The sequence below is a fragment of the Miscanthus floridulus genome, chromosome 1 (genome assembly GCF_019320115.1).
Source record: "Miscanthus floridulus cultivar M001 chromosome 1, ASM1932011v1, whole genome shotgun sequence".
Classification (NCBI taxonomy): Eukaryota; Viridiplantae; Streptophyta; class Magnoliopsida; order Poales; family Poaceae; genus Miscanthus; species Miscanthus floridulus.
The window spans coordinates 25,366,018-25,386,481 of NC_089580.1; the positions used below are offsets into that span (position 1 = coordinate 25,366,018).

Below are 20,464 nucleotides of genomic sequence, written 5' to 3' on the forward strand. Positions count from 1 at the left end.
CCCCCACCGGCCGAAAGAAGCGAGGGAAGGCACCGCCCAGCCCCAGCGCCCACCGAGGCTGCCGCTGTCCTCAAGCCGAGTTCGCTCAGAGCGGGGCCGCACGACAGGCACGCCGAGCTGGCCAAGCCACCCACCGCTTGTGCTTCCACGCCTTCTTTCTTTTTTTCTTTTCTTTCCTGATGATGATGAAGGTACCGAAAAGATATACTACGAGTTGATAGTTCTGCCAGTTGGAAACAGGCGACCTATGTTTCCTGGAAAGGGTTTACCCTATTGTACGTGAGAGAGTTAGTTATTAGCAGTGCAGGCAAGTTGTATATGTATTTTGGGTTTTTGGGTCATAAAGGTGGAATTTCCAAGTTTCATTTCTCACGCCTATTTGTGGCACTTCACCGATCACATTTCCTGCCATCTCCAAGTCAGCATGTCTCTTCGAGTACAAGCAAGTTGGGTGACAATAACCGCGCATCCTATCCTAATTAACCAATATACGCTCAGGCTATTTACGCCGCAAACATGAAAGTGAGCGTCCAAAAATTAAAAGAATTTTTTCTACAGACATGCATTTTGAAGAACACGCAGAATGTCATTTTGCGCCGGATTGCACGTGCTGGGTGTTCGCTCTTCGCTCAGGGGGCGGCGCTTGATCGAGTGGGCGTAGCGATTCCGATCCTGGCTCTCTTTTTTTTGTGTGTGTGTGTGTCCTGAATTTTTTATTAATGGCTTGTAGTTGTAGGCCAAATCAGAAATATCGTTTTACAAAGATATGCATACGGGATTTACAAAGCACAGAATCGCTAAATTTCAGATCAAATGCTATTAAATCTTCAAATAGTCTGCACCAATAGTCGTCTCTCTCTTTTTTCCCTGCTCCCTCCCTCTAGCTAGCAAAAGGGAGAGGCGAACCAGCTCAGAGCCGGCAACCGCCACCCCACTCAGCTCCTGTGCACCAGCTTGTATATTCCTTCCCCCCTACGCTTTCCGTGGTTCCATTCCATTCCATCAGGCCGCGGCCCGCCCCCGCGCCTCCCCTTTCCACCTGTTCGCGTGCGCATTCGCGCAGCCAGCCAGCCACCGGCACATCGATCGATCTATATCCTCCTCTCTCTTGCTAGCTCGCAGTTCCGATCGACTGATCGAGCCCCTATGCGCGGTTAGTTCCTGCCGGTGTACGGCCAACGACGACGACGAGCTGATCGATCCAAGTCCGCCGGCGGATCGGCCACCAGATGGTCAGTTTGTTCGTCGTCTCCCCACCTTGCTTTGCTGGCTATAGCTAGACAGCGAGTTGATCTGTCTGGTGCTTTATGGAGTAGTAATCCGTACGTTCCTCGATCGTCGCCTGATGATCGATCATGCAGGGGACTCCGGTGAACATCATCGTCGGCTCGCACGTGTGGCTGGAGGACCCCAGCGAGGCCTGGGTCGACGGCGTCGTCACCGAGATCAAAGGCGGCGACGCCACCATCGCCACCACCGATGGCAAAACGGTGCGTTGTACTCCGCGCGCCACCTTGATTATTATTCGTCTCTCTCTCGGTTAATCCTTCTTCAGTCGTCGTCTATCCTGCTGGCTGCTGCCGGGGTATAGTATATATTTCGACTTTCGAGTCGACTACTGCTCTGCATGTATATGTAAGAGAAATAATTGGAGCCGCAACCGCAACCCGCAACTAACTGGCCGTCCGTTTCAGGTCGTGGCGAGCCTTGGCAGCATATACCCCAAGGACACGGAGGCGCCGCCGTCAGGAGTGGACGACATGACCAAGCTGGCGTACCTCCACGAGCCGGGCGTCCTGCACAACCTCTCCTGCCGATACGGCCTTAACGAGATATACGTGAGTAATTTAATTTTGCCATCCGGGATGGGGATCCTTAGCTTCGTGCTTCCTCCGTCCCAATATAAACATCGTTATCGTCTTCCGAGAAGTTAAATGTTTTTAATTTTAACTAAATACATGTAAAAAAATAATATTTATAAAATTATAATACATAATTAGTATCATTAGATAGATCGTTGAATCTATTTTCATAATAAACTTATTTAAAGATACAAATACTGCTAATATTTTTCTATAAATCTAGTTAAATTTAAAAGAGTTTCACCAACATGATTACATGGCGACACTTGTTTTAGGAACGGAGGTACTACCTCCGTCCCCAGAAGAATGCAATTCTGGAACAGTGTCGTGTTTTAGTATATCAAGTTTGACCAATTATAGATAAAAAAAATTATAAATATTTATAGTATCAAATTAATACAATTAGATTAATTATGAAATATATTTTCATAATAAATTGATTTAGAGCCATAATGGTGAATACTATTTACTAGAAACTTAGTGAAATATAAATCACTTTTCGTGGAACCTAAAGTATTGTTTTAGGGACGGAGGTAGTAGTATGTACACTTGGTTTTGTCCTTGTCCCGAACTGCTCAAGGCTTCCATTCCGCTACAGCTAACAAACCGTACGCGTGTCGACCTGACAGACGTACACCGGGAACATCTTGATCGCGGTGAACCCTTTCCAGCGGCTGCCTCACCTGTACGACGTGCACATGATGGAGCAGTACAAGGGCGCCAGCTTTGGGGAGCTCAGCCCGCATCTCTTCGCGATCGCAGACGCCTGCTACAGGTCTGCGTGTTCTGGTCCATAATCTCTGTAGATACGATACGGTTCATCGGCTGAAGGCTAGCTGATCGGCGTTCTTCCTTGTGTCAATAATGCAAAAATTTCAGGGCGTTGATCAATGATCAGGAGAGTCAGGCAATCCTGGTGAGTGGCGAGAGTGGTGCCGGCAAGACGGAGACGACCAAGATGCTCATGAGGTATCTCGCATTCATGGGAGGAAGGTCCGGTACCGAGGGACGGACGGTTGAGCAGCAGGTTCTAGAGGTAGGAAAAGCTTGCCATTTCCTCCTTTTTTTTTTCTCCCTCTCTCCTTTTTGATCAGAGCGTCCGCACTAACTTCTTTATTTTTGTACTATGCTCATATAGTCTAACCCAGTACTTGAAGCATTTGGTAACGCAAAGACAGTGAAGAACAATAACTCAAGGTGGACTCTTGGATCAGTAATAACTGCAATTGCACTTGAACAAAATATTGTTTGGTTCTTCTTTTACCATATGCTTAAACATGTCTGCCATTTCAGTCGATTTGGTAAGTTTGTTGAAATCCAGTTCGACAAGTATGGGAAGATATCAGGGGCTGCTGTTCGCACATACCTCCTTGAACGATCACGAGTATGTCAGGTGTCTGATCCTGAGAGGAACTACCATTGCTTTTACATGCTTTGTTCTGCACCCCCTGAGGTAACTCCCAAGCATAGCGCCAGAGCCTAAGTACAATTTCTGGTTTCTGTGTCACTGTGTGGTTACAACCGAAGACCAACTTCTTCATAATGGCCAACTGATTTCAGGATGTAAAAAGGTTTAAGGTGGGAGACCCAAGATCATTCCATTACTTGAACCAAACAAACTGCTATGAAGTGGCCAATGTGGATGATGCAAGAGAGTACATAGAAACTAGAAATGCTATGGATATTGTTGGCATTGATCAAGAGGAACAGGTACATCATATATTAAAAGAAGATTTGAAATGAAATAGCAAATAGACTGCTGAGCCAAGAACTAATTCATCTTTTTTTTTCACTGCTCAAGGATGCAATCTTCAGAGTAGTAGCGGCAATCCTTCACCTAGGAAACATTAACTTCTCCAAAGGGCAGGAAATTGACTCATCCAAGTTGAGAGATGATAAATCAGTCTATCACCTGAAAACAGTTGCAGAACTGCTAATGTAAGTCATTCAAAAGCTATTTTGGTTATCTGAATCTTTCTGGTATGCTAAAGCATAAACTTATCTTCAGGTGTGATGAGAAGGCCCTTGAAGACTCCCTTTGCCAGCGTGTTATTGTGACACCTGATGGAAATATCACGAAACCCCTTGATCCAGATTCTGCAGCATTAAGTCGTGATGCCTTAGCAAAGACAGTGTATTCACGACTGTTTGACTGGTAAGAATGATGATATCATGTTCATGAATGCATAAAAAAAGGGGAAAATTTCAAGTGCTACTACTGTTGGCTGTAAATATGGATACAAGCTTACTTTTATTTGGGTCATTAGATCGACCCAAAACACATAAATAAAATGAATAAGTCCAGATTTCAAAGCAAGGAAAAGGGAAGAGAAATGAAGTAATGCAGTAAACCAGAACTACCTACTTCATACCCACTTGCACCCCTACCTGTCAGTATATGTAAAGACCACGAGCTGGATGTTTTAGTTACCAATTCAGACTTAGCAACACTAGTAATGGAATCCATCTAAACAATGAGGGGATTTTCTTATTTTGTTTGACAGGATTGTAGACAAGATCAATAACTCAATTGGCCAGGATCCAGATGCGACCAATATAATAGGTGTGCTTGATATCTATGGATTTGAGAGCTTCAAGATTAACAGGTTTGCCGTTAGTAGTTTGGTACTGTCTGGTACTGCAAGTATATAGCTATGCATTTTTTTAGTTTTATTATACCTTTTTTTAGTACCTACTGAAAAGCTGATTCAGGATTTAAATTCTGCTCATCTCACAGTTTCGAGCAACTATGCATCAATTTTACAAACGAGAAGTTGCAGCAGCACTTCAATCAGGTTGGACAAGATTAGTAGATACTAAGAGAACAATTAATTAATACTCAATTACTATGGAAACATCTAAAACATCAAACACATGAGTTCCTTTTGCAGCATGTATTTAAGATGGAGCAAGAAGAATACACCAGGGAGGAAATAGACTGGAGCTATGTTGAATTTGTAGACAATCAGGATGTGCTGGACCTGATTGAAAAGGTAATTTCTGGGACCATATTGGAAGTGGTATATGGACTACACATACAGAAGAATAATCAAGTATCAGTTGATCAATAACACTTCAACGTTGCATGCAGAAACCTGGAGGAATAATTGCACTCCTGGATGAGGCATGGTATGACTTGTGGTACTTTGAGAGATTCATTTATAAAAAAAAAATGGAGAAGAGCTTTGATAAACATGTAGCTTTATGTGCAAACTGACACAAATTTGAAAACATACTTCAGTATATTTTGTTGTTACTAAATATTAACATAGCATAGTTTTCCCTAGCAAAGAACATTCCATAGCATGCAATTTGAAGGAAAATATAAGCATGGCATGTCTTTCATGCAGCATGTTTCCGAAGTCTACACATGAAACATTTGCTCAAAAGATGTACCAAACATATAAGGCACATAAGCGCTTCAGCAAGCCCAAACTTGCTCGGACAGCCTTTACAATCAACCACTACGCAGGAGATGTAAGCAACTATTCAGTTACTATATGAAATTGAAATCAACCAGCAACAGATTTTTAACAAGCAGTTCAACAAAACAGGTGACATATCAAGCGGATCAGTTCCTTGACAAGAACAAAGACTATGTGGTAGCTGAACACCAAGCTCTACTAAATTCTTCAAGGTGCCCTTTTGTTGCAAACCTCTTTCCTCCATTACCTGAGGAAACTTCTAAACAGTCCAAATTCTCTTCAATCGGTACTCGCTTTAAGGTGTGTCATATTGAGCTAGATCTCTATGTTTGACTTTTGAATGGTCAGTAACCCTAATCCATATATGTGCAGCAACAACTGCAATCCCTCATGGAAACACTGAATACAACAGAACCTCACTACATCAGATGTGTCAAGCCTAATGCTGTACTGAAACCCGGCATTTTTGAGAACTACAATGTCTTGAATCAGTTGAGATGTGGGGTATGTATGTGAAATTTGTTTTACTATGCTACTCTAACAACTGCAATTTGCACTAGTTTACTGAATCTTTATCTCAATCAGTTTGGCATTTGCACATGGTCGTGGTACAGGGTGTCCTGGAAGCAATTCGGATTAGCTGTGCTGGTTATCCAACGAAGAGGACATTCGATGAGTTCATTGATCGGTTTGGAATGCTTGCACCGGAGCTTGTCGACAGGTATAATGCTCTAGCTGTTGAATTTAAGTAGACAATGTAAATCGATTTGGAACTCTTAAGTGAGATATGTATACTAGTTACACTGATTTTTTTTTGAAAGAAGATTAAAGTGGGCTTAATGCATTTGCAGTGATGAGAAGGCCGCCTGTGCAGCGATATGTGATAGAATGGGTTTGAAAGGATATCAGGTAGCCTATGATGGGTGGATGTGGGAAATAAAACAATCTTATACAAAACTTTCTTTTTTCAAGACATAACTTTTTTTCAAGACCTCAAATCAGACTTTTTTTATATATATCAGATAGGGAAAGCTAAGGTATTCCTAAGAGCTGGTCAGATGGCAGAGCTGGATGCTCGAAGAGCAGAAATTTTGGCCAATGCCGCGCGACTAATCCAGAGGCGTATAAAGACACATCTTATGCGAAAGGAATTCATTAACTTACGAAAAGCCTCAGTTCAATCTCAGAAGTTCTGGAGAGGTATTTCTGCACCGCTTTGAGCACTTTGTGCCCTCAATGTCAGTTGTCAGCAAAACTGGCCTTACCTGAAACTGACATACAATTTAATCAAAATCCTGCAGCACGACTAGCTAAAAAGCTTTTTGAGTATATGAGGAGAGAAGCTGCTTCAATTAGGATACAAAAGCACGTGCGCACCCATTCTGCCAGAAAAGCGTACGTGCAAGTATATGAATCAGCTATAGTAATACAGACAGGATTACGAGCAATGGCAGCTCGCAACGAACACAGGTTCCGAAGAGAGACCAAGGCATCCATAATTATCCAGGTTTGCACTATTATGCCTATCATGGTTTGCAAATAGTTTTTATAGGAAAACCATAATTAACAGTTCCTTGAATCACAGACTCGATGGCGCCAACACAGAGCTTATGTTGCTTACAAGCAACAAAAGAGAGCTGCTTTGATTCTTCAGTGCTTGTGGAGGGCACGCATTGCAAGAAAGGAACTTCGGAAACTGAGAATGGTCTGTACAATTACACATCTTCAACACAAGCACATCATTCATTGTTAATGCTCATAAAGTAAGCATAACCATGTAAACAGGAAGCAAGAGAGACCGGCGCACTCAAAGAAGCAAAAGACAAGCTAGAAAAGAGAGTAGAAGAACTCACATGGCGGTTAGACGTCGAGAAGCGTTTGAGGGTAATTCACTTGGATCAATATAGTAGTTTCTGCAGTGTTTAGTATGTTACTTGGTCCAAAATGAGTTTATCTACTATGTCTTGCCGGCAGGCTGACCTTGAAGAAGCCAAGGGCCATGAAATTGAAAAGCTACAATCTGCACTGCAAAAATTGCAAGAAAATCTCGAGGAAGCCCATGCAGCAGTAGTAAAGGAGAAAGAAGCTGCGAAGTTAGCGATTGAACAGGCACCACCAAAGATAGTAGAAGTGCCAGTTGTCGACAATGCAAAACTTGAGGAGTTGACAACTCAAAATAAAGAACTTGAGGTAATCCCCATTAAGTTCTGCATTTTTATTCAGATATAAGATTCATAATTTAATTCTTTAGAAAAGTTCTCACATACACATTTGGATCCAGGATGAACTAAGTACGTTTAAACAGAAGGCTGAGGATCTTGAAAATAAGCTTCTTGAGTTGCAAAAACAGTCTGATGAACTGTCACAGGAGACACATGAACAAGCATCCAAAGTTGCTCAACTTCAAGAGCTGATCGAAAGGTACTAAGAATTTTTCTTCTTTGTAAAACTAAATCGTTTATATTACAAACGCTGCCCACATACTACCTCCACAATGTGGTGCAGGCTTGAAGCAAGTTTATCCAGTATGGAATCTGAAAACCAGGTTCTACGACAACAATCACTGGTTGTTACATCAGCTGATGAGGATAAATCAAAACAGATAGAGAGGTACATTCTACAATATGCATACTTCACGTTCACATTTTTTTCCTTTCTGGGCTGTACTCATGTCCTATGACCTATGAGAAAGCCTCACAAACTAAAAAAATGATATGTTTAGATTGGAAAGCAAGATTGCCACCTTGGAGTCAGAGATCGAGTTTCTCTGCAGTAATTCTGCACTAGCTGTTCAGGCAGTGGTCATTCCTGAAATTAATCAGACAACAGTAATCGAGGTAAATTTCCTTGAAGAGAACTTTGCAAAAACACTACTTGGGAGCATTAACTATTTGATAAGTAAAAACATTTGCATTTAATTGTCTAAAACCTCACTCATATTCAGGAACTTGACAAGGGACACCAGCTTGAAGAAGTTAAAACAGTCAATGTATGTGCTATAAGTTTTACCTGGCAAACATTTATATAAGATACTGCAAAATCTCATCCATATATCACATTAATGTGGACATATGCTACGATGCAGGAGCAGGTGGTTGTGCCTCCTGTAAAGAATCTAAGCAAACAAAAATCATTGACGGATCGACAGCAAGTATGGTCCCTGCTTTATTTTTTTTAGCATTAATGTGAAAAAACAAGTTCTGTGAATCAAAAACACAGACAATGAAGCATACTGAAGATTGATTTCTCACCATTTGTTCTTCCTTCATCCTTTCACAGGAAAACCACGATGCCCTGATTAAAAGTCTGATAGAAGACAGGAGATTTGACGACAAAAAATCCGCTGCAGCATGCATTGTCTACAAATCACTCCTACACTGGCATTCATTTGAAGCAGAGAAGACTAACATATTTGATCGTATCATCCAAACAATTAGGTCATCAGTTGAGGTTGCTATTCACATTGTATACCACTTAACTTTTTCATTGAAGTAAGACAATGTTGGCAAGCAAGTACTTGAGAAACTCATCACCTGAGTACATTAATTTACAGGGAGCAGAAAGTTCTGGAGAGCTTGCATATTGGTTGTCGACAACATCAACTCTCCTCTACTTATTACAAAACACTCTCAAAGCTAACAGTTCATCAAGTAAAGGAACAAATCACAGCCGGCCCACAACAGGCAGTCTGTTCAGTAGAATGGTGCAGGTAAGTTCTCCATCCAGACTTTCTTTTAGAATGAGTTAAGGTTCTTATCTGAGGTTGCAACGTCAAGTTTGACCTCGTGGTCCACCATACAGGCCAAGGCCACTGGTAGACTAGTAGAGCACAATGCCATAGTGGTTGAGGCCATAGTTCAAGCTTCCCATTGAAATTCAAAGATAGAATGTGTTTTGTACTATGTATTTTTTTTCTCGTCAAGATTTCGCTAGTCAACTTTCATTTAGTACAGAGGACTGATGTTCACATGGTAAACATTGTTAGTCGCTGAATTCTCACTCTTGGTAGTAGGAGAATTCTTACTCTCATCGAGAGAGGATGACACTAGGAGTTGGGGCAATTTTCTTGTCTATTTCTCACACAAGCTCACACAAATGCCATGCCAACCCAAGGGGTTGGGGTTACATATTTATAGGCTGCTAGCCAGCCAAGCATATGCCAAGATGCTAGTCTAAGATACTAATATGCTGTCCTAGCTAAGATGCTGTCCTCTAAGATGCTGTCCTCTAGTCTAAGATGCTGTCCTAAAAACAGAAAAACAGCTACAAGGACCATGACCATGTGAACATCATAGCCCCACAAAGACCAGCCACACATGAGACTTATCCATCATTCTCCCCCTAAGTCTTGTGCGTCGTCTTGTGGGAGAGTTGAACCATCCCGGTCCTGGAGCAGAGCTCAAGGAACTTGATCCTCCCAAGGGGCTTGGTGAGCAGGTCCGCAAGCTGGTCCTTGGTGTTGATGTAGCTCGCCTTGATGCTCCCTTCCTCCAAACAGCTTCGGATGAAGTGGTACCTCACCCGGATGTGCTTGCTGCGTTCGTGGAACACGGGGTTCTTTGCCAGGGCCAGAGCGGACTTGCTGTCCACCCTGAGCTCCACCGCTCTAGTGTCTCTGCCGAGGAGATCACCAAGCAGTCGAGCGAGCCAGAGCGCCTGAGTCGAAGCGGTGGAGGCCGCTATGTACTCGGCCTCGCAGCTGGACAGGGCCACCACCTGCTGCTTGACCGACTGCCAGCTAACGAGGCACTTGCCGAGGAAGAAGAGGATCCCGCTCGTGCTCTTGCTGGTGTCGATGTCGCCGGCGTGGTCGCTGTCGCTGTACCCGACGAAGTGTGCCGCCCCAGGGCACCTCGGGTAGTAGAGGCCGTGGTCGAGAGTCCCCGCAACATAGCGGATGATCCTCTTCACAGCCTGCTGGTGCTCCGTCGTCGGTCGCTGCATGAACCGACTAACGTAGCCGACGGAGAATGCCAAGTCCGGCCGTGTGTGGGCGAGGTAGCGAAGGCTCCCCACAAGACGCCGGTACTGCGTAGCGTCCACCTCCTCCGTCGTGCTGTCGCGGCTCAGCTTCAGCCTCTCCTCCATCGGAGTGAGAGCTGGGTTGCAGTCGGTGAGCCCAGCTAGCTCAACGACGCGCTTGGCGTAGGCGGTCTGTCGAAGCGTGATCCCAGAGTCATCCTGGTGTGCCTCGATTCTCAGGTAGAAGGAGAGAGGCCCCAGGTCACTCATCTGGAAGGTGGCCTTCATCTCTTCCTTGAATGCCGCCACCTCCGCATCCTTAGTGCCGGTGATCACCAAGTCGTCGACGTAGACACCCACCAACAGGGCATTACCTCCATTGCCCCGTCGGTAGATGGCCGCCTCGTGCGGGCTTTGCTCGAAGCCCATCCCCTTTAGCGTGGAATCCAGCTTGGCATTCCACGCCCTCGGTGCCTGCCGCAAGCCATAGAGGGCCTTGCGCAGGCGGAGCACCTTGCCCTCCTTGCCGGGGATCGCAAATCCCGGCGGCTGGTGCACGTAGACCTCCTCCTTCAAGTCGCCGTTAAGGAACGCCGACTTGACGTCCATGTGATGAACACGCCAGCCCTCCTGGGCAGCTAGCGCAAGGAGGAGTCGCACGGACTCCATCCGTGCCACGGGAGCAAAGGCGTCGTCGAAGTCGACCCCCTCCTGCTGCACGAAACCTCGTGCCACCAAGCGAGCCTTGTGCTTGACGATGGCACCGGCTTCATCCCTCTTCAGCTTGTACACCCACTTAAGGGTGATCGCGCGATGACCACGAGGAAGGTCAGCAAGCTCCCAGGTGCGGTTCTTCTCAACCGCATCCATCTCCAACTGCATCGCGGCGCGCCATGCCGCGTGTCTCTCGGCCTCTGCGAACGACCGAGGCTCGCCGTCGTCACACGCAAGGTGCAACTGCGCCTCCAGGTCCTCCAGGTCATGAGGCACCAGTCCCGGCACCAACTGGTCGCCGAGAAGGTTCTCCATCGTACGGTACCGCAACGGCTCGCCGTCGTGGTACGCGTCGATGCGCTCCTCGTCGTGAGAGAGCGGAGTAGCGAGCTCAACCGGGCTATGCTCGACACGAGCTGGTGTTGGAGTAGACGTGCCCGGAGAGGTGCCTGTCGGTGCTGGAGTGCGTGGCGTTGCCAGCTGTGGTGAAGCCGGCGAAGAACTCATCGCAGCCGAGGTCCTGGCTGGAGAGCGTGGAGCTGTCGGAGTAGCAGGCGCCGGGGTCGGTGGAGGCTCGGGGACTGGGGTAGACGCGCTCGCCGAAGAAGAGCTGCCTACTCCCCCAGCTCCCTCGAAGTGGACGTACTCGACAGTGAAGTCGTCGTAAGTCGGAGCCGAGCCATCGTCCACCGCCTTGTCCCACGCCCATCCTCGCCCTTCGTCGAACACAACGTCGCGCGCCGTGCGCACACGCTGTGTCTTCGGGTCGAGGATGCGGTAGGCCTTCGAGCCCTCCGCGTAGCCGATGAACACTCCCGGAGTGCTCCTGTCGTCGAGCTTGCTGATGTGGCCAAGCTCCTTGGCGAACGCGAGGCAGCCGAAGACCCACAAGTGGGAGACCGCCGGCTTGCGCCCATGCCAAGCCTCGTACGGCGTCCTGCCGTCGAGCGCCTTGGTAGGCGAGCGGTTGAGGATGTAGACGGCCGTCACCACCGCCTCTCCCCAGAAGACAGCCGGCATCCCCCTCTGCTTGAGGAGGGCCCGAGCCATCCCCACAACCGTCTGGTTGCGCCGCTCGACGACGCCGTTCTGCTGCGGGCTGTACGGCGCGGAGTAGTGGCGCTAAATGCCCTCGTCAGCGCAGTACGACGCGAATTCAGCCGCCGTGAATTCGCCGCCGTTGTCGGTGCGCAGCACGCGCAGCTTGCGGCCGCACTCCGCCTCCGCAGAAGCCTGTGCGCGTCTGATGGCGTCCGCAGCCTCTCCCTTGCTGCCGAGGACCATCACCCACATGTAGCGGGAGAGGTCGTCGACGAGCAGCAGGAAGTAGCGTCGTCCTCCCGGTGTGGCCGGTGTCACCGGGCCACACAAGTCCCCGTGCACGAGCTCGAGCCTCTCCTTGGCTCGAAAGCTCGCCTGCTGGGGAAAGGGGAGTCGCCTCTGCTTCGTCAACACGCAGACGTCGCAGAGCTGCTCCACATGGTCGAGGCACGGCAGGCCTCGCACCATCTCCGTGGCACTGAGCCGCTTCAGGGCCTCAAAGTGAAGGTGCCCGAAACGCTCGTGCCACTGCCACGCCTCGTCGTCCCGACGAGCAGCGAGACAGAGGGGTTGTGCCACCTGCACGTTAAGGATGTAGAGTCGATTTGCGCTTCTGGATACCTTGGCAAGAAGGCGACGACGACGATCCCAAATCCTCATGACTCCGTCCTCAACCACCACGCGCGAACCGTTCTCATCCAGCTGTCCCAAGCTGATGATGGAGTTCCTCAACGCGGGGATGTAGTAGACTCCGGTGAGCAGCCTGTGCTCACCAGACACGGCGGTGAAGATGATGGAGCCGACGCCCTTGATCTCCACGCCGGAGGCATCCCCAAACTTGACGGAGCCTCGGACGCTAGAGTCAAGCTCGGTGAAGAACTCCCGTCGACCGGTCATGTGATGGGTGGCGCCGGTGTCGAGGCACCACCCGTCAGTCTTGTCGTTGCCGGAGCTGTCGCCGAGGAGGGCGTGTGCTTTTGGCTCGTCAAGGTGGAGGAGAGCCGCTGCGGCCGGTGCCGCTGGAGGTAGCTCGATGCTGGCATGTGCCATGAACAGAGCCGGCTCCTCCTCCTCCGCCTGTGCGACGTGGGCCTGGCCGCGTCGTGGCTGTCGACAGTCCTTGGCCCAATGGCCAAGCTGGCCGCAGTTGCGGCAGGCGTCGTCTCGTGCCGGCTTGTGCCTGCCGGCGGCGCCGCCCTGGGCGCCTCCGCGGGCATCACCCTCGGCACGTCCTCGCGCCCCGGCCTGGGTGTCTCTGCGCGCCTTGCGTGGCTTGCCACGCTTGCGGCCGCCTGTCGCGGAAGAAGGCTCCCCCTTCCTCCGGTCACCCTGGCTGGCAAGCCACTGCTCCCGAGTGAGAAGGAGCTTCCCGCCAGTGGTGATGGGCCATGAGAGGGACTGTGGCTCATCACTATCGACGACCTTGAGGCGACCTATCGCCTCCTCGATCGACATCGTGGAGAGATCCAGCAGCGACTCGATCGAGCGAGCCATCTGCTTGTACTTCTCGGGGACGCAGCGGAAGAGCTTTTCGACAGCTCTCTCCTCGCCGTAGGTGTCGTCGCCGAACTGCACCATCTTCTGCAACAGAGTGTTGAGACGGAGAGCAAAGTCATCAACGTCCTCACCTAGCTTGAAAGCCAGGTTCTCCCACTCCTTGCGAAGTGCCTGCAGTGTGGACTTGCGGGCGCGGTCGCTGCCGATGCGTGCCGCAGCGATGGCGTCCCAAGCCTCCTTGGCAGTCCGCTTGCTGGTAAGCGAGAACTGCATCTCGGGCGGGACTGCAGCGATGAGAGCATCCAGCGCCCGTCGATCTAGGTCGTAGTCGACGTCGCCGTACCGGACTGCCTCCCACATGTGCCGCACCTGGAGCTTTACCCTCATCACCGCAGCCCACTCGACGTAGTTGGTCTTGGTGAGGGTAGGCCACCCACCGCCGGGACCGACGTCCCTGACAATAGCCTGGAGCCCGTGGTAACCACGGTACCGATCCGGGGAGAGAGAGCCACGCTGCCTGTGAAGGCCGTGCTCTCCATCGACCCGTCGGTACCGATCCGGGGAGAGAGAGCCACGCTGCCTGTGAAGGCCGCGCTCTCCATCGACCCGTCCGCCACCGTTGCCGTGCGCGCCTCCTCCAGGAGCGCCACCGCCGTGCGCGCCTCCTCCAGGAGCGCCGCCAGCGCGTCCGCGCCTGTCTGGGCTGCCGCCACGCTCGTGGACGTGCGCGGCTGTCCACTGCGCTGCCCGCGCTCGTGCTGCCTCCCTCTCTAGCAGCTCGAGGTCCGCGTCGGCGGTGTCGTCAGCGGAAATGGAGCTGCCGATGCTGCCGCGCAGAGCCTCGACCTCCGCCGCCGCCGCACGCGCTGCATTCGCCGCCGCCGCTGCTTCCGCCTCCGCTCTGGCTGCTGCCAGCTCCGCCGCTGCTAGCCTCGACGCCCTTGCCGCCGCCGCAACGGTCTCTGCCGCCGCTCGCTCGCGTTCCTCTGCCGCGGCAAGTTCGGCCTCCTGCCGACGCCGCGTGCTCGAGGCGACCGAGCGCTGAGACTGCCCTGCGGACATGACGCGCTACCAGGGGGCTGCTGCGTGGGGAGAGGGCTGCTTCAGACGAGCTGGGAGAGGAGTGAACAGGAGCGGCCGGAGGAGCTGCTGCTGCCAACAGCTGGGGCTGTTGTGGGGCTGGGAGAGAAGATGAGCAAGAGATGCTCAGGCTACAGGATAATACGGCTCTGATACCACTTGTTAGTCGCTGAATTCTCACTCTTGGTAGTAGGAGAATTCTTACTCTCATCGAGAGAGGATGACATTAGGAGTTGGGGCAATTTTCTTGTCTATTTCTCACACAAGCTCACACAAATGCCATGCCAACCCAAGGGGTTGGGGTTACATATTTATAGGCTGCTAGCCAGCCAAGCATATGCCAAGATGCTAGTCTAAGATGCTAATATGCTGTCTAAGATGCTGTCCTCTAGTCTAAGATGCTGTCCTCTAAGATGCTGTCCTCTAGTCTAAGATGCTGTCCTAAAAACAGAAAAACAGCTACAAGGACCATGACCATGTGAACATCATAGCCCCACAAAGACCAGCCACACATGAGACTTATCCATCAAACATGAGCTTACACCCCATAACTTTCATTTCAGAGTGCCAGGACATCATCAGGATTAGGCATACCTAGTGGATACAGTGGAATGGTGGGAAGGCCTGACACTGCATCAATGGTAGAGGCAAAATATCCAGCACTTCGGTTCAAGCAACAGTTGACAGCATATGTCGAGAAGATATATGGGATAATCAGAGATAACCTGAAGAAGGAAATCAGTCCATTCTTGACTATGTGCATACAGGTACAGCAACTAAGCCATTTCCATTACCAGGATATGAGGAAATAGAATTTTCTAACAATTGTCGATTTTCATAGGCTCCAAGAGCTAACCGTGTGAGACCATCTCGGGGATCACTAAAAAGCATACACTCTAATGCACTAGCTAGGCAAGCATCAAGTCTACATTGGCAAAACATTGTTAAGTGCCTGGATCATACACTGGAAACGATGAAAAATAACTATGTGAGTCTATCTTAATATTTTTCAGCTGTCTTACAATTAGGGAACTGCACAAATGCATTGCTGAATATAATTTCAATTTTGTAGGTGCCACCGGTGATAATAAGGAAAACATTGAGCCAAGTATTTGCATATTTGAATGTGCAACTCTTCAACAGGTATTGCTATATATCATTCCAAGTCTTAGCACATCTTGACTGCACAAGTTCATATGGGTCACCAAAATATCCTTGGTAAATGCTTTACATGGTTGATTCTGTACTGTATCAAATTTCTACCCTTTTTGTTTAGTTTGCTACTTCGTCGGGAATGCTGCTCTTTTAGCAATGGGGAGTTCTTAAAGGCTGGTTTACAAGACCTGGAGCAGTGGTGCTCTAGAACAACTGAAGAGGTGAATATTTTTCCTCTTTTTTTGGTAATTTTAACAAGACAGAAATTATAATCAGCAAGAGAGTGCTAATTAAATTGAAATATTGTCCATAATGCAGTATGTAGGGACATCCTGGGATGAATTGCAACACATTAGGCAGGCAGTCGGGTTCCTGGTATGCCTGAAAACATGCAGTTATTTCAACGGTTATACTAGTTTGATCTGTCTACTTATTAAATGAATTCATATTACAGGTTTTGCATCAGAAGTCACACAAAACCCTGGAGGAAATCACAAATGAGCTTTGCCCTGTAAGCTATAAAGAAAGCATCTTATAAGTGCTTAGATTTTCTTCAAGCTAGCAAGTACGAAATGTTGTGTTTTCACAGGTTTTGAGCATAACTCAAATATATCGCATAGCAACGATGTTCTGGGACGACAAGTATGGTGCACAACGTCTATCTCAAGAGGTAAGTGCATGCCTGCTAACTTCACATGATTAAACATATACGCAATTCCAAGTACATTCAGCTTACTGAATGCGTGAAATGTATCTATGCGTTGCTAAAGAGAACATCTTAACAAGAGTCAACTTTATTTCAGGTCATTGGAAAGATGAGAACGATGACAACAGATGACTCAATAACTACTCCAAATAGTTCTTTCTTGCTAGATGACGACTCAAGGTATGATCAGTAGTTCAGTACTAAGATGTGAACATGCATGCAGTAGATAACACAACTGAATCTGCAACCGTTATGACTCATCTAACGCCCAAATGAATGAAAATGCAGCATACCAATATCATTGGATGATATAGCTCGACTGATGGGTGACATTGATCCATCCGATGTGGAACCGCCCCCACTACTAAGGCAGAATTCTCAGTTTCACTTTCTTCTGCAGCAGCTCACAGACTGACTGATATTTACAGATATAAAGAGTAAAACGGTACAGTTACTTGTGAAGTTACAGAGAACTGAAGATTTTTTATAGGAGCGCACAGATTGAGTTGTGGTTTTTTTTCTTCCATTTTTTTTTATAACTTTGGGTGGGAAAATGCCTACAAAGAAAGGGAAATATAGGATATACCCTGATATCATTCTTTCGATTGTTTTGATTGACTGAAACAGAGAAAATTGTAATTATTTGAAGATGTATATAGATGATAGTATATATATTTGTACCCAACCACATTCAACGCAAAACAGATTCCTGATCTTCTGGTTAAGCTAATCATCAATACACCCACTAGGCCACTACCACGGTTGAATACATATTTATCCTAACGAACTAACCAACCATCCAACCTATGAACCTACTGCATTGGCTTCAGCCCTCCCTTTAATCTGTAGCTGCAATCCTGCATCTAAGCAGGATCCGGAATATACGAAAATATAGAAGCGATTAGACCTTCATATCGCAGAATCGTTAATTTCCCGCGAGAACGAACTCTGCAGAATACACATGGCATTATCGTCACTAGCCCAACGCCCCCAAACGATTCAGGTCTCGTCTCTTAACCGTTTCCTACTGTGACAGCACGGAGTCGGATTTGCTGTAGGCCTCTAGCCATGCGTGTTTTCGATCGCCAGGGGAGGGGGAGGGTCGCATTACCTGACGGATGACGGCTGAAGCCCCGGGCGGTGCTCCCAATCCCAATCATGGAATGGAATCCCCTCCCCTCCCTTCCCACCTGCCTTTTCCCTCTCTCGTCTCCGGTGATTGATTGGACTCGGTCACTCAGATGCAGCGTGCTAGGCCGCTGGGCGTCTGCGTCGGGGGGAAACAGAGCGTCACTCGGGCCCGCCCGGGCGGGACATGGAGCAACGGCGCGCGTGGTTCTCCTTTCTCTCTCGAGAATCGGTCGTGGAGTTGAGATGCAGACAGAACCGCCGCCGTCCAGCGAGGAATAGTCGAATAGTACTGTACTCTCTAGCCCATCGCGGATACACGGGGATGGACACCCGGAGATCCGTATTCCTGGAATCAGTGGCGGAGGCAGGATTTCATGACCGGTATTCCGCGTACATAAAAAAAATTCAATACAAATATGCAACAATAATAAACAAAGTATAACCTCTGGATATAGTGGCAGGCGGGCGATTTATAAAAATGAGACTCAAAACATCGGTCGTTTGCAGATTTAACACTGGACCCATATTCATAGACACAGATAAATCCACTTGTCATCTACCCGAGTGTCATCATAATCAAAGAGTCAATCTTTCGAGTGTCATTTTTACAATTTTTCAGTGGCATAGTGCCATTATCTCTAATAATTAAGAAAGATTACAAAACATCAAAGCTACTAAAATATAGCTCTAGGGTCCCCTTTTTGGAATTGATTAATGATATCATCTTTTACTATTGGAGTTGGGAGAACTCTTTCCGTGTCCGGTTGGGGAGCTCGAGCTTCATCATTTGCTTCACCATCATCATGTGCTTCCACAATTGCTAGCTGCAGATTGCTCTCAGTAAGGGACCGGCTCTCAGCCTCAACAGGAGGAGGATTTGGTGTGGATGTGGAAGCTATTTTCTTTGCCTTTGCAGCTTTCTTCCACAATGCAAATATGCTAGCACCCTTCTTCATCATCTATGTTACAAGAATCCAATGCAAAAAAATAGAAAACGAAATCCTAAATTTTAACTCTGAAGAATGGATATGATACTGCTGTGTTATTGTGCTCACCTTGCTTCAACTTCAACGGTTCCGCAGTCGCGCAGGTCGTGCTCGTCGCCTCGACCGGACCGCTCACGCAACGCCGCAGGGCAAGGGAACTACCAAACCGAGGAAGGGGAGGGGCGAGCGGCGACGGTAGAGGGGGAGACGTCGAGGCGGCGGCGTGCCAGGCTGCCGGCGCCAAGGGGAGGCTGCCATGCTGCTACGTGCCTACGCCGCTAGCCGCCACCGCTTCCGTCCTTCCGTAGATCCCAGGCTTCCCGCCGATGCGAGCAAGAGGCGAAAGACACTGGTGCTGCAATGTCCGCCGTTGGCCGTCGGAGAAGCGAAGTGCAGGGACGGGACTCAGAGGAGTTTCTGCCTTTCTGTAACATCATGGGCTTCTAGATGGGCTTATGGGCTAACTTTGCAACTTTTACAATAGCTGTAAACGTATATGTATAATATGTATTTGTTTTTGTCTCAAAAAGTTAGGTATTCCATGGAACACACGTGCATACCCCTGCCGCCGCCCATGTCTGGAATGAACTCTTGCGACTTTTTTTTCTTCTTCATGGCCTCGATGGGCAACGGCGGTGCATGCATCACTGCTGCCCCCGTTCCGAGCAGGGGGTGAGTCTTCTCTAATGGCTCCACAGGCAAAACAGAGAGACAAAAATCCATAGCATTAACATGGACTATTGGGAGACTTTTGCCTAGATTGCCTGCAACAAGGAATGCATCACGCTAGCTAACATGCCAAGCAATTTCAGCCTGTCAGGCAGACAGGACACATGTGAATCACACGTTAAGCCATCGCGCATAGTCCATTTTGTTTTGTCTTAATGCATTTAAGAAAAAAAAACATGTTTAACCTAGACAGGAAGGTATTTTATATTATTTACCCGGAGAAAGAGATTGCAATAGAAGCAACGATAATTACATTAGCTGATGGCTTGTATGCTAAAGTATGTCAAGTGAAAAAAAAATCTAACTGTGCTATTATCTCCAAAATGTGATTACAGAATACAACATCATGTGCATTACGATGGATCGACCATATTTGGCCGACCCGCTACTCAAAACTTTTGGTTCCGCCACCGTTTATGGGGTAGCACTCTAGTTTATACTTATTCTAAAAATAAAAACAGAGAAAATGTGGAAATTCATCATCATATCATATGCCTGAACTGTGCGTTCCTTTCAACTGGTGAGCCACATACTTTCACGCGAAATATTATCGTCTCCTACTGATGCGAGTAATGTTCTTTCGTTCCTCTCATTGTCCGCTTCGTCCCCACCACTATTTAGATGACTGATGATGATGATCTATGGACTTCTGATGTACGAGACATGTGTGAAAAAAAAGAAAATTCATTCATGCATGAACAGAAAACCAAACTACTATGATTTAAAAAAAACAAACTACTACCTCTGTCCCAAAACAAATACAACTACGTGTTGCGTGTTAGTTAAAGCGATTCATATTTGATTAAATTTCTAATAAATAGTATTCACGTTTATGACTTTAAATCAAGTTATTATAAAAATACATTTCATAATAAATCTAATGATATTTACTTAATATTATAAATATAGATACTTTTTATTTATAATTGGTCATGCCATTACGTTAGAATTGTATTATTGTTCTTGAGTAGTACAAACCGATTTGTCTTCGTGCATTTGGGCTCGGGGTCCCGAGCTTGAAAAGGGACCCGACTCGTGGCCGGATATTTCAGCTGGCTGTCATGTCTCATGTGTAGATGTGCATGTGCTGCTGAGCTGCGCCGCCGCCCTTGGTCCTTGCCTCCTTGGAGCAATGGAGCAGCTAGAAACCGCGTCATCTCGGCCAAGAAAACGAGC

General features: G+C 47.9%; 1 protein-coding gene across 3 annotated transcripts; it reads left to right on the forward strand.

Moving 5' to 3' along the window:
- Nucleotides 1–927: 927 nt before the first annotated feature.
- Nucleotides 928–17,900, forward strand: LOC136462058 (myosin-12-like). Of its 3 annotated transcripts, none has more exons than XM_066461385.1 (40): nt 928–1,232; nt 1,362–1,490; nt 1,695–1,838; nt 2,492–2,637; nt 2,742–2,898; nt 3,001–3,059; nt 3,156–3,315; nt 3,423–3,572; nt 3,664–3,800; nt 3,871–4,017; nt 4,367–4,468; nt 4,600–4,657; nt 4,754–4,855; nt 4,954–4,991; nt 5,213–5,339; nt 5,417–5,587; nt 5,660–5,791; nt 5,902–6,008; nt 6,139–6,196; nt 6,310–6,487; nt 6,589–6,794; nt 6,873–6,992; nt 7,073–7,171; nt 7,262–7,477; nt 7,569–7,708; nt 7,793–7,897; nt 8,010–8,124; nt 8,232–8,276; nt 8,379–8,438; nt 8,567–8,737; nt 8,841–8,996; nt 15,145–15,348; nt 15,423–15,569; nt 15,654–15,724; nt 15,858–15,957; nt 16,055–16,111; nt 16,191–16,247; nt 16,326–16,406; nt 16,540–16,622; nt 16,731–17,900. In XM_066461385.1, the coding sequence occupies exons 1-40, from the start codon at nt 1,230–1,232 to the stop codon at nt 16,855–16,857; spliced, it is 4,665 nt and encodes a 1,554-aa protein (XP_066317482.1). In that variant the 5' UTR covers nt 928–1,229; the 3' UTR covers nt 16,858–17,900. The 3 variants fall into 3 exon arrangements, with proteins under 3 accessions (XP_066317482.1, XP_066317457.1, XP_066317454.1); XM_066461360.1 differs by having other exon boundaries at nt 929–1,232; nt 8,373–8,438; XM_066461357.1 differs by lacking the exon at nt 928–1,232 and having other exon boundaries at nt 1,356–1,490; nt 8,373–8,438.
- The last annotated feature ends 2,564 nt before the right edge of the window (nt 17,901–20,464 follow it).